Source organism: Oreochromis niloticus, linkage group LG4 (assembly GCF_001858045.2).
Source record: "Oreochromis niloticus isolate F11D_XX linkage group LG4, O_niloticus_UMD_NMBU, whole genome shotgun sequence".
In the NCBI taxonomy this organism is placed as follows: domain Eukaryota; kingdom Metazoa; phylum Chordata; class Actinopteri; order Cichliformes; family Cichlidae; genus Oreochromis; species Oreochromis niloticus.
This window is the reverse complement of record NC_031969.2, coordinates 2,413,629-2,428,491: the sequence shown is the minus strand read 5'-3', so window position 1 is coordinate 2,428,491 and position 14,863 is coordinate 2,413,629. Positions and strand designations below refer to the sequence as shown.

Below are 14,863 nucleotides of genomic sequence, written 5' to 3'. Positions count from 1 at the left end.
GCAGGTTTGACAGGTTTGTGAGTGTACACTTTATCCAAAACCTAGTGAGGGTTTACACATGTCTACCACCAGGTACCTGTAGCTCAGGAGGTAGAGCAGGTCATCTACTGAGTGGAAGGTTAGAGGTTCAATCCCTGGCTCCTCCACTCTGCATGTCAAGAGTGTGAATGTAGTTAGGAAACACTCCGTTTAGACAAAGTGGGTGAATGTAGCATGTTGTATAGAGCACTTTGAGTAATCTGGGAGAGTAGCAAATCGCTATATAAGAATCAGTCCATTCACTGTCTGAACAGAGTTTCTTCATGTTACTTTTGCACTATTATGTTCCAGCACATGTTGTTATTACATGGCTTGATTAAGGTACACATTAGGCTGACATCTGGGGCCAGAGCTGAAACTGTTCTGGGCCAGCACAGGGCCAGCAGTGTGTCTGCAACTGGCCTTGTTGCATACAAGGAGGAGACTATTTAAACACCCAAACTGATTTGAATTTCTTGTGTTTGTGACACAAGCATACAGTGTTTGTGAGATACAATTTACGGCTAATTGCAGCGAGATTTAAAACTGAAAAATGTCAAAAACAGTGTACTGATTACTGATTTTTGTGGGCTATACAACACAGGCCATGGAGCTTAGCTGTTGTAAAATAAAACTGAGAAACATTACAAAGATATGGTTATGAATTTGTATTTCCATACATAGCCTGCTTTTCGTCACCTTTTAGAAAATAATACTACTTCTCTATCTCCATCTTTTGCCCTTGAGTTTTGTTTTTTATTCCAAAGAAAGAAAAAAGTTTGATTTATTTCTCCTTTTCCATTTGGCATGTACTTTTGTACTCCCTTGCTCCTTATATGTAAGGAACAAATACCAAGATTTATTTCAGAATCAGAAGCAGAAAGACTTTATTTATCCCCAAGGGGCAATTAACATTTATATAAACCACACTGCATTTGTACATTATGGTTTGTATGCCAGTTCAATATATTTTAATTTTCAATTCAATTTTATTTATGTAGTGCAAAATCACACCAATGGTCACCTCAATGCATGTTATATTATAAGGTAAAGATCCTACAATATCCTATAATTACTTCCCCTCCCTTTCCAGTTCAGACATTTATTTCACGTTTCTTTTTGTGTGGGTTATTTCTATTCACAGTTTTGTTCATATGATGATAGAAATAACACTGTATAGTTCACTCAAATATAATATATAAAACTTGCATTTCTACAATGCACAACCAAATCCTTACCTAGTGTGCATCCACCCCAAGTTCCACCCTGCCTTGAGCTCCCTGGGTGATGACTTCCTGCATAGCATTGAAGTGGGTTTGGAGTGCCATAGGTTTGCCGGTGGAGTAGTTCTGACTCTGGGTGGTATGAGCGGCTCCCATACACGAGGCTGAGGAGCACATGGTTACTGAGTTTGACTTAAAACTTAAACAGCCTTATTTACCACAAAAATGAGCTACTACAGCCACCACAGATATAAAACCACTGAGGTTGAAGAGATGTTTCCAAAAAGCTCTAGTCAACATCCACACAAGCAGTATCACAAAACCAATGAGCTTGTACATGCCACTGCCACAGTAATACTAGAAACACTTTTGTATAAGACATATGTATAAGTCTGTGTAAGCTATATTGTTCAAACCTAAGACTGGCTTTTTTGGGACATTAACTGGCTTGAGAAATCCTAAAACCCTGTTCAGGGATAGCAGGCATCTCAATGTTACTTCTCAGATTTCTCTGTTAATCCGAGTTTTCTGCATCAGGCTCTGTGTGCATGTTGAGCATCATTTGACCCTTCTTCTCCACAAACTGATTCTATAGGTGCCACCTACTCCAGTCTGAGATGTTATCAGATGATGATAATAATAATAAATATAAAAGTCTACAAAGAACATAAAAATGTAACAGGAAAATGCAACAGTGTTGCTGTAAGACAAGACGCTAATGCTGCAGAAGATCATTAATTTTGGGATTTAGTGCACAGAGTGGTAAAATACGCATTTTATTTCAAGTTAATAATTTCAGCTGAGTGCACTCTCTGTGTTGCTGTTTATTTCAAAGTGAACAAACAAACCGCTCTGAAAGTTTAAGTTGGATATGTTTAGAAATTAAATATAATGCACTTTAGTATGTTGGCAGATTTCAGTGAATTATTTTTATTGACTGATTGTCACGGTCTGCCTGGCAGACCAGGTGGAGAGAGTGAGGTGGACCCAGGCGAGGACACAGATGAAGAGATGGAACAGAATCTCAAACGAAAAGCGAGCCTTTATTGTGGCAGAAACAATGACATGACAAACGGCCGGGACGGAGGCTAAACTTAACTAGAACCTAAACTAGAGAACAGTATGACTTAACTATGAAAACTAGGGAGACTATGAGCACTATGAACAAGATTCGGTACAGATGCATGAAAGAACTATGAGCGAACCTTGACTTGAAATAAACACTAAGAACATGAGCTGCAACGAATCTTGAAAAACACTTGACATGACCTGAGGGGCGAAAAACGGACGACGCAACACTGACAAAGAGAAACACGGGGCTTAAACACACAGAGGGATAACGAGGGGAATGAGACACCGAAGGAGAACACAGCTGGGAGTAACTGACAAGACGAGACAGGGGAAGTAAAACTCAATGCAATTACACAGGACAGACTTTTAAAGTAAAACAGGAAACATAACAGACGCTGACTTTACTGGGGGGGCAGCAACCATGGAACACAGGAACAGAAACCAAAAGACTAGAAAAGACAAACAATTACAAACATCAAAGTTCAATAATGATACAAAAACTCAAAACACTGGGTCACCGACCCAGGACCATGACACTGATAGATACTGATGTGTGCTCTGTTTTCCAATGGCTGCAATTCCAGCAGTGTAAAAGAGACTTTGTCCAGGTCCTGACCCAGAGTTTTATATAAAACCCAAAATTATCCTTCCTTTGGAGGAATTCAGTTTCCTTCCTCCTGGAACACTTGTGGACATGCTCTTCACTAAACGGTACAATGAATGTTAAAAATAAAAGTCCATCAGACGTGAAGTCATTTTATGTGATTTATTTTGGCACATTTCATTACAACACTTCGTGGAGTAGTACAGCAGCAGGTGCAGGAGCTTGTAGTGTCTTTGTTCTCCGCTGACACCGGTCAGAGGGAGCCACAGTGACTCTTGTGTGGCCGATGTGTACCCAGTCATGATCACACTGCTTTGCCTAAAAAATAAAGATGTTGTTTCCATTACCTATGTTTAAGCAGCCCTGCAGTCTGTACTTGGGTGATAGCTGAATGTGTGGCTGAAGTAAAATTATAGCATCCAGTCACTATCACATTGTTGCGTTTCAATTTTTTTTTTAAAGTTTATAAATGTTGTTTGATTCTAGCTATGCTGCCACATAGCTACAACTAAGATAAGTGTGAGATCCAAGTTGTGCAATGTACCAACAGCACTAAGACATGCAACTACAATTGTTAATGTGTCATAACTATAAGTAAATATCTGGACCTTGCATGCAAACATGCAGGATCCATACAGAGGCACCACCCTTCTCCCCACCAGGGAGATGAGATCACAACCTGGTCCTGTCAACACCTCTGTATAGCCCCGTTTTCATTAGTTCTTACTCGGATGGACTCACCACGGCTCACCACGACTCGACTTAGATCGACTGGCTTTCCATTACAATTGAGTACCACCTAATGTACATAGTCATTGTCATAGCAACCCAGTTGAGCATCACATATTTAATATGCAACATGAACGCTACAACAAAAGTGGATGGGCGAGGCAAGAATATACCTGCTACATGGTATCAAGAGGAGAAATATTTTACTGCTATTATTTGCTGCTATTTCTATAATCATCATTAACATTTCATTATTAATAGTGATGTTGCATTTAGATGCATTCAGATGTTCAAATATATTGGTATCATATTAGTCTTTATTACAGGTCCAAGAAGAACCACTTTAAACTGTTGAGTTGAATTTATAATTTTAAAGGCTTTTGAATGTTTTTATATTCTTACACTGGAGTCTTCAGTGGGTGAGAAGACTGAGCTGCAGCGACAGGAAGTACATGTTTTTGAAGTTGCAGGCTCTTGCAGAAGTGAAACTGAAAGCAGACTCTGAATGCAAGTACTGTGAGTAGGATATGAAACTGTATTAAGCTTTTAGTAGAGGCTTTTGATTAAAACATTTATTCAGTAGATTACATATATAGTTCTAGTTAGGTTATTATATGTAAGGATGAGCCTCTGTTCTGGTGAAAGGTCAGAAGTGCAACGGGTGAGATGTGAGAGCATTTAAGGGCGAGACACCCATAAACACACATACAGACACATATAGTGAGAGAGGTCACGACACGTACGCAGTACACAGCACGCACGCGCCCCCGCACGTGCACGCACACACCTATTAGATAGACTCATTTAGGTAAGAGTTTATAACTGCAAAGTTTGGGTGCGTACGTGGTAGTCTGTTCCAGGAAGTACACCAGATGTCCCAGAAGATAAGCGATAGCGAAGGCGGGCTGAGAGGAAGCACCTGCCTTCGAGGCGAAGATGATGTTCTGTTTTAGACTATGTTAAAAGTCATTGTGGTTTTGGAGTGACGTATGCTTTGTTTGAGTCTGCCTGGTAACAGGAAGACTTCCAACCCTATAAAACCTTTGTCTAATTATTGTAAGTTTAGTTCGACGCTGAAATCTGCACAGCGTTCGGACTCACACATGTGTATTCATTAAAATGCCGTCTAATTGCACACGCCCGGATCAGTGCTTATTTATGGATTCCTCCTCAACATTTTTGAACCTTAACATTTGGGGGCATCGTTCCGGTGAGAGAGGGGAATTTTGAGAGATCCGGGGTCCGTGGTGATTAGACGAGCAGATACGAGTCAGTGGTTGAAAGTGAGTGACAAGCCGGCTTATACAAAGGTAAGGCACATACCTGTTGAATCTTCCAAAGTGTGCCAAATTGAATATGACAAATTAAAGTCTACTCACTGGAAATTACTGGTGAATGTCTGTTTTGATTTTGGTGATAATGAAAGTAATAAAGTACAGTACTGAGAAAGTTAAAAGCGGTTGGAGCCGCTGAGAGAATTAAGAACGGTTGGAGCCGTTGAGAGAATTAAAGCAGTTGGAGCTGCTAATTTAGTGTGGTAGGGAATTGGGTCATTTTGTGGGTTGGAGCCCCATTGGTTATGCAACCCTTAAGAACTTTCTCGGAGGTGACGCTCCCTGCTGGATAGAGAAATCTATCCTTCACCTAGCTGCGACTAGGGATAGTTTCGGGCAACATTCGAGGAGGACTTGGGAATCTCCAAAACTGTTGAGGGTTGCCCTAATCTTAATCCTGTTTTGGGTGTAGATTGTTGTTTCAAATTACTCTAAATTTTTCTAGGACGACAGCGGCGTCTGTTAAGAAGCGCATTTTCTCGGAGGTAACGCTCCCTCCTGGATAAAGACGTTTATCCTTGACCTACCCTGAAGAGTAGGGTTAGTACGGCACGACAAGCCGGGAAGGACTGGGGAATCTTCAAAATTGCTAGAGGTTGGAGCCTCTATTTTGCGCTTTTTTGGCTACCTGTAAATTAAGTTAGGGCTAGAAATGTGGACGGAACGGTTGGAGCTGGTCCGGTGAATTGGTCGCAAAAAAGTCAGGGACTTTATCGGTTGGAGCCGTTATGGTAAATTTATCGAAATTTGTAGGAGCTAAGAGGCCTAAATCTGTGCAGTTGTAATTAATAAGACGTCTGTAATATAAAATATGAGATCTATGAGTAAGATCAGTCTCTGTGTCACCAATGCACAGCCGGATGTGCACTGATGGTGTGTAAATGCAAATGAGGAGCGGTGACGCGCAGAGAGGGTGGTTTCAGTTTCGAGAGTATTGAGCTTTATGACTATTGTTTGCCAATTTTTCTAAATGCCTGTATATAAGAGGTTGGTTTTGCTTATTACGAGAGTATAAATACAGTTTGAATATATTAGTGTGGATGTATAGTAATTAACTGAATTTTGATAGATGTATATATCTTGAGCCATAAATGCTGGTGTGTTTTATTTTTTCAGTTATGTGTGTGTGGTGAGAAGCTGTGAGAATGATGAGAGGTTTCAGTTTCTTTTTCTTTTGACTTGCTCTTTTGATTATGGAAGGCATGTCCAAAATACGCATAGGAAAGTGTATTTTGAGTGATTTTAACTGTGTGAATGCTGTCAGTATTTGATTTGAGTGACTCTGCGTGATTTGTCTGAGTGAGAGTGCTTATTTATGGATTCCTCCTCAACATTTTTGAACCTTAACAATGGTCTGTGGCTTTTCGTCAGACTCGGGGACCACGTTGTTGTTTCTTTACATTTCCCTCGTTGTCGGGTTTCAAAAATGCCAGTTTTTATTTTCTTGAACGAGACGCTCTTATGACTCATCGAGTGATGCCACTGACCAGCCAGTCGGTGGCATACAGTCTGATGATGTCGCATTTTAGTACCCGCTCGAATCACTTGGGACCCTGGCCGAGTGCCTGGTACCAGGTAGATCCTTATGGAAAAGGGGCTTATGTTCCTGCAGTTCAAAGAATTTCTGTTGCCATCAAGTCTGTGAGGAGGTGGAGTCAAGAGGCTAGTGAGGGCCTACAGGACTGCTTTGAGACTACAGACTGAGACGTGCTCTGTGATCCACATGGGGATCACACCATCACAGACTGCACCACTGACTCGATAAATTTCTTTCAAGACACCATCATCCCAATCTGGTCTGTATGCTGTTTTCCCAACAACAAGGCCTGGATCACCAGTGACCTGAAGGCCCTACTGAATGAAAAGAGGAGGATCTTCAGGTCTGGGAACAAGGACAAGTTGAGAAAAATACAGTGCGAACTGAATGAGGGGCTGAGAAGGTGTAAAAATACATACAGAGAGAAGCTGAAGACTCCAGCTGAATAACATCAAAGAAATCTGGAGAGGGATGCAGCTGATCACCCGCCTCAATCAAAGAGGTCAGCAGTAGCACAGGGCAGCCTGCACAGAGTCAATCTGTTTTTCAATAGGTTCAGTACTGAAACCCCTCTTGCCCCTCCTCACACAGGCCCAATCTTAACACCTTAACACAGGCCATCAAACAATGATGGCCTGATTTGTAATTTTAATATTTGTTTTGTAGTGTTTTATTCCATTGTGGACTGGCTGGACAACAGACAAACTGGTTAATAGCAGCCACCTGTTGAGGTGTGGGTGTACCCTGAGGTGGCCTATCAGCTGCTGAAAGGGCCAGTTAAAAAAAACTGGCTGAGCACCAAAAAGGGATGAGGGCCCAGACTGTAGAAAGTAGGAGCACGTATAACCCAGGTGAGAGAGAGAGAAGGACATGCTGCCTGATCACCAGGTGAAAATGCTTTCGTGAAATGGGCTGATCAACACGGCACAGCCATCCATTTCTGGTCACAGAAACGGTGAGCAGTGGGAAACAACGCATATGATCGACACCAGGGCAGAGGTAAACCTGTACCTGCATCCGTGAGTACTGTTTGTCATTCGCTGGGTGCAGCCCTATTGGTGTGGAGGGCTGCTATGGAGATTAGCCAGGCCAGGGTTTTTTTAGGACAATTTTATTGAGGGGTTTTTTTGGATTTTAGTTTTAAAAGAACATTTTTTTTGTTGTGTAATTTTTTTTTAAATGGGAATAAATTGAGGGGAGCACGGTGGCACGGTGGTTAGCACTGTTGCCGCACAGCAAGAAGGTCCTGAGTTCAATTCCAACATCAGGCCAGGATCTTTCTGTGTGGAGTTTGCATGTTCTCCCCGTGTTTGCGTAGGTTCCTTCCGGGTACTCCGGCTTCCTCCCACCGTCCAAAGACATGCACCTTGTGGGGATAGGTTAATTGGATAATCCAAATTGTCACTAGGTGTGAATGTGAGTGCGCATGGTTGTCTGTCCCAGTGTGTTGGCCCTGCGACAGACTGGCCAGGGTGTACCCCGCCTCTCGCCCTATGACAGCTGGGATAGGCTCCAGCGCCCCCCGCAACCCTGAAAAGGATAAGTGGAAGTGAATGGATGGATGGGAATAAATTTGTTTGATTAGACTTGCTCAGTGTCTCTGCCCTGGGCTCGGATTCGCTCGTCCCCCTTGTATTAAAGAACCTTCTGGTGTGACATTCAGGCCCACCAGCTTTAGCGTGTTAAATTCCTTTATAGTTGCCTCTGTTTGAGCTTGTTGAGGTGAAGTGCAGCATTAAAAATACCCAATTCCTTGGTTGCCCTGTGTTTATGAGTTATACTTATTCCATATTGTTTTCGCTTTGTATTATGCATGTCTAGTTTAGTTTTTAAATGTCTTACGTCTATTAGTTCCCTTTAGCGTCTCCCTCACAGTGACCTCTGTATTTTGTCATTTCGTATCTTCCAAGTCCGTCATCTCTGTCTTTGTTTACCTTTTGTCTGTGTCAAGCTTGTGTTTCTTACGGTGTGTTCACACCGAACGCGATAGACGCGAACAAAAACGCGCCAGATGCCCCTAATTTGACGCATGCACATTTGCACCTCAACGCCTGTCCAATGCGAATCAATCCCCCCTCAAAATTGCATATTTTGACGTGCGTGAACCGGAAATGTGGGAGGAATGTGGAAGGAAGTTCTGACAGACGGTATCTTTGCTAGATGGCAGCTGTCGATTTAGCATTTGAAGAGAGAGTCTCCCTTCTCTATTTACTGTGGAGAGCAGAGTAGCGGCGTAAAGGACGTCCTCGCCGTACCTGGGTCCATCAGGTCCTCCAGAAGCGTGAGCAGTTTGGTGAGTTTCACCTTTTGCTCGAGGAGCTGCGCCTGGATGACGGCCGCTTTCAGCGATATCACCGTCTTTCACTCGCCCAGTTTGAGGACCTGCTGTCCCGCGTTGGTCCAAGCATCGCCCGCCTAGACACCAACTACAGGCGCTCAATCCCACCTGCAGAGCGCCTGTCCATTTGCATGCGGTTAGTAAAAGTGTTTAATACGGTAGTCCTTTATTGATACCTGTGCTAATATATGCTAAACCATCCGTTTATACACTGCTAACATGGATGTGGTATGCTAACAGTGAATGCCGTCGGTGTTTACTGATAGCAAACTGTGGTAAGGAGACGACTGTTTATAATATTTCTAGTGATACTCAAAAGGTCTCATCAAGTCCCGATTTAATTCAATTTATGCTATGTTATCAGTGTTAGCAATAGAGCTGGGCGATATAAGATTTTTTCATATCACGATATGCTTTTTTCATTTCAGGCGATAACGATATATATCACGATATAAGCCAAATAGCTATATTTGTAAGATTTAAATGTGCCGTTGCTCACAAGTAAAATGTGAAATAATTAGCAGCTTGTTTTAATTAAAATATTTATTTCCCATAATAAGTTCAACAGGGTAGATGTACTTAAGGAACATGAGACTTCAGTTTCAGATAAAGGCAAATATTGTAAACTACACAAAAGGCAGCCGCTAAAGCGTTTAAGTTTCAAAATAGAACAAACAAAACAGACTAAATTGTCAATTCCACTTAGAAACAAAATTTTAATTCTAAAAATAAATCTTAGGTCGTTTTACAGAAGAACAGACAAAATTGACTAACTTTTGTCAATATCAAATAAACTGAGAACTAAAAGGAAATTCTCAGGCTACGTCCACACGTACACGGGTATTTTTGAAAACGGAGATTTTCCGTTTTTGTTTTAAAAAATAATCCCGTCCACACGTAAACGCAGAAATGAAGGAAAACGCTGCTAGGAACATGCCAAAGCAACAGGTGGCGATATATTCCTAACCGTGTAGAAATGTTGGCCAATCAGAAGTCTAGAAGCCTCGGTAGGAAATAGTAAACAAAGATGGGGCGTAGAAACAGAACCGAGTCGTATGTGTGGAGGAACAGTAACTATGTGTGTATATGTAAGCATTTAAACACTGCAGAGAGTACAATTAACAGTAACAGTATTGTAGAAATTCATTTCACCGAAACAATAACGTGGCGCACAGTGTGACGTCAAAAAAGGCGCACACCTTTGACGCTGCGTTTTCTCCGTTTTTCTTGTCCACACGTACATGCAAAAACGGAGTTTTCGAAAATATCCACCCTGGCAGGCGTTTTTAGAAATCTCCGTTTTCAGTGACTGAAAACGCCGTTTACGTGTGGACGAAAGGTGCAAACGCATAGAAAAATCTGCGTTTTCAAAAATACCCGGGTACGTGTGGACGTAGCATCAATCTCTCCTTGTTGTATAGCTTAGCTTTTCAAACAGTTTTAACAGTTACTTTAGTCTGACAAAAGCCGAATGACGAATTAGCGCTTTCAGTCAGAGATTGAGCATGCACCGCTTTATTGTATATCCAGACTTGCTTTCGGCACAATTTACAGTGCGCGCTACTCTGTTTTTTGTCAGACTTGAAATAGCCGAAATACCTTCACACTACGGAACTTCTGTGGCCCTTCCGTTTGACAATCTCTCCAGCATTGGAACCATCATCTGTTTTTTCTTCGGTAACCTTCGCTTACGCTCTCGGTTGATTTTTCTCTAGTCGGCAAACTCCTTTCCTTCATTACCCGGGCAGCCCGGCTGCAAAAACAAATACACATGTGCGCCTTGGCGCTTGTGCTGTACGTAACAAGTCATGTGACGTGACGCTGCGGCTGTGATTGGCTCGGCTCTGCGCTACTTAATTTGGATTGGCTGTTCTTTTTTTTTTTTTTAAGAGGACAAGAGAGATGAGGTCTATCGCAATAGTTTAATTTTTCTATCGAGAAAAAGTTATTTCGCAATACATATCGTTATCGTTTTATCGCCCAGCTCTAGTTAGCAATGATAGCATGGCTGTGGTGTCATATCAATGTAGGCTCTCGGTGTTTGCTGATATCAAACTGTGGTATGAGGACCACTGTTGGTAATCTTTGTAGTGATACTCACTCCTTTTTTTTTATTTAGACCTGGTTTAATTCTGGTATAGTTGAATATTTGTATATAATCCCCGCAGCTGTCAGACTCTATAACAGGGGTCAGCAGCCTTTCTTAAAACTGAGAGCTAGATGAAATTGTGAACAGTTTGGTTCATCTTTAGTTATATGTTTCTATCTAGCATATTCTATCTTGATAAGCTATGTCTTATCACAGGTTAATTTTTCAAAAATATTAACAATGATTTAAGCAAGGAAAGGGCTACATGTCAACATACAACTCTTTATTTCTATTAATGTCTTACTTCATTCCTACCTGATTGACATGTCTAGGAATTATGAGTGATTGACACACTGTAGGGGTAAAAGTTGCTACCAATCAAATTATGATATGTTAAAGTTAAAACAAAACACAACTGACTGTTTTATATTATATCTAATATATGTTATGTAATTATCCTTATAATTACATAATGTTTTATGTAAGATTTATGTTTTGTAATTTAAATCTGACATCACAAAAGTATTTTGGAATTTGAATAATGTATTTTGTAACTGCAGTACACATAATACTAATTTTGAACAATTTTGTCCAGGTCCCTTGCCACCAGGGACTCCTTCAGGACCATCGCGTTCAGTTTCAGAGTCGGTGTGTCCACAGTGTGCCCGATCACCCCCCAGGTAGCGACGGCCATCTGGGACTGTCTAGTGGACGACTTCATGATTCCAGGAGCGCTGGAACTTCCCTCTCTGCTGTGGAGCTCTGGATGGGAAGCACGTCCAGACAAAGGCCCCCCATATATCACATAGGAGACACACACATTGATATACACTAAATATTTATTCCATTTCTTTTTTTGTGGTGCCCAAATTTATGCACCTGCTTGATTTTGTTTAAACAATTATTGCACACTTTTTGTAAATCCAGTAAACTTCTTTTCACTTCTCAAATATCACTGTGTGTGTCTCCTGTATGATATATTTAACTGACTTTTTTTTTTTTTCACGATTTATACAGGAAAATAATGGCTATTAACAAGGTTGCCCAAACTTTTGCATCCCACTGTATTAGTATATTCTGTCATTAGTATAATATGAAATAAATTCTACATGTGTCAAGTCGTGTGCCAACATTTGCTGTGTAGTAGAACTGAGACATTAGTCATTATAAAAGTTTATTTGAAATAATATTAAAATTCTCAAACAGAAAAACATTAAACATAAATATATAAAATATAAGTATTTACAGAGAGACAGGAATAAAAAGGACCCAGCTGCTCTCCAGAGCAGGAACAAGGCTGAGGAGGAAATGTTCCATTGGAGACTGGCGTGGCCTCTTCAGGGACACCAGGATGGCCAGCTCCACCGCCGATGGACCGTCCTGGGACCAGTCCCTCATCTGCCTCGGAGCTGTCCTCCTCTCTGGGCCTGTAAAACAGCACAAAACACAAAGAAATGAGAAGGCTGATGCTAGATTTTAATTTCAACACTGAAAAAAAACAACAGAATATAATCAGATTAGTTGTAGATATTTAGTAAAGGTGATCACAAGGGAATCCCACTGAGTAAAAAGCTATCAGTGCGTGCTGTACATCTGATGCTACAATTACATACCTGTGGGTGCAGCAGCAGGAGCTCAGGGACTGGGGAGCAAGGAGAAGCAACAGGGGATGCTCTGCTGCAGAATCAGTTGGTTCTGTCAAGACAATATTAAATGTTAACAGGTTGAATACAATAGTCATAGAGAAAGTATATACAGTGGTCCCTCATTTATTGCAGCAGGGGTTGTCAGAATAACTAGCCCCTCGCCACACACTTTATACACTTTTTTTCCCCACACACATGAACATTAGTCACAGTTCTCACAAGTTGATTCTCAAAGTGCAAACCTTTGTAGATTGCAAAACGTAAAAGTATTATTATGCCGCGTTTTGTCTTCATCTGCCTGCCACTTTCGTGCGCCTTTTTCCCCTCGCGGTGCAGGTGTCTATTTCCAAATGAGGGTCATAGTTATGAGTGTTTTTGTGCTGTTTTTTCTATTGGACGTGATGGTTATAAAAACCAAACATGATAAATTTGGTGCAGGAGACATGACACGGAGGAGATTTGTCAATCAGGCTGTAGAATGCAATGCGCATTGTTGAAAGCTGTACGGTGCATTAAAAAATCAGTGAAAAAGCGAGGCAGTGACGGATGAACAGCAGGACCACTGTGTGCTGTTTATTAATAAACAATAAAATATATTCCTATATGACAACATGCATAAAAGCAGAACGGTATTTGTACATCAGTGGGAAAATAGCGGTGGCTTGCTAGCTTTTGTGCGGCTTCAGTCAGTGAAAAATTTCAAAAGAGAAATGAATGAACTTACCAGGTTGCCCGATCTCTTCACATATCTTCCTCCAAGCTCGGTTCTTTATATTCCTGTCTCGGTACACAAAGCAGCTGGTGTCGTACAGCTCCAGGTGGTTTGCTAGGGCGTTGATTAGCCTTTCCTCCATATTGAATAAAGTACAAAGGGCTTTGGCTGGATCTGCCCCTTTGACCTAGGTTACAGCCACGTCACCATGCTCCTGATTGGTTGTCGCGGCGCGAATTGACGCTGGAGTTCAGATTTTTCCAACTCGAGCGGTAGACGCGATACGCCCGTATGCACAAAATGCAACACAAAAACTGACGCGCGTGGTTTTATTCGAGAGTCAAACGCGCCAGACGCGCTGCTGTGACGCGCGTTTCACGCGTTTTCGCGACGCAAATCTGCTTCAGAATTTTCGCAGGACCCGCAATCGCGCGTCATCGCGCTTCTATATTGACGCGTCTATCACGTTCAGTGTGAACACACCGTTACTCTGTCAGCGTTTCTGCTTGATGTTTTATTTTGATAGTCTCTTGTCATGTGTGCTTTATGTTCAGTTTTGCTTCCCATCTGTCGTTTTGTCTAATTTGTCCTTGCTGTGCTTCCCAGTTGTCTCACTCACCTAATCACCCTCCTGTGTATATATTATGTCAGTCTGCCTTTGTCTTTTGTTGAATCATTAGCCTTTTTCTCCTCTGTGTTTCCTAGCTAGTCTTTTGTGAAGCTTATACTGTCTCCAAGAGTTTGCATTTGGGTCCTCTACTTGACAACTACTGGCAGGTTCAGGCCAAAATGGCAATTATGGGACTGGTATGACACAACCCTGTCACTGATACCCAAAACAAACTTAACTGTAGAAAGAGTGCGGTTTGATGAAGTATTTATTGTTGAATCGAAGGCTAACTTAGACCTGTACTATTATAACACACTCCTGCATTTGTACTTTGCACTAAATTGAACTAAGCTCTTGCCTTTATAACCTCTCACCTTTTCCCATGTGGTTATTTGCTAAAGAAACTACAACCAGCCCTTTTAATGTTGTCCTGTTTTTGTAATTTGAGAATGCTTGTCACGGTAAGGTCAGGGAAGAGGCTGTCTCCAGGGTGATCTCTGTGCAGTCCAATATGACCCTGACATTGGCACAGTACATCTAGAATTTTTCCCTGCTTCTCCAGATATGAAGTGAGAATGAACACAATGAATAGATAATTGGCCCAGGTGATGGTATTTCTCCTGACTGTGGCAATGCACAGTTTAAACATGTAAGCAAGGAGTTGCTCCTTAATATCGGCAGCACCCTTCATGGAGTATATCAGAAACTCATCTGTTAATGTTATGCTATGGGGGAGGGTTAGGGTCAGGCAGGCTTTCTCACCTACCTTCTTTGTTTTGGTCCGGTACACTAGTTGAGAAGCAAATGGTGCAAAAGATCCTAAAGACACTTGGATGGAAATTTAGTGCAGAGTTTTATTTGTCCATCTCATGCATACTATCGGCTGAACAGAGCAGGAGATGGCAGAACTATGTCTTCCTACCTGGTTTCCAGGTCTTAGACTCCCAGCCTC

General features: G+C 41.6%; 1 protein-coding gene across 1 annotated transcript in view; it reads right to left on the bottom strand.

Moving 5' to 3' along the window:
• The window catches only part of prr12b (proline rich 12b), a 104,904-nt gene that overhangs the window by 28,543 nt on the left and 61,498 nt on the right, over positions 1–14,863 (bottom strand). Inside the window, 1 exon segment of the mRNA XM_025906676.1 lies at positions 1,257–1,405. Within this exon segment, the coding sequence (XP_025762461.1) occupies positions 1,257–1,405 (149 nt within the window).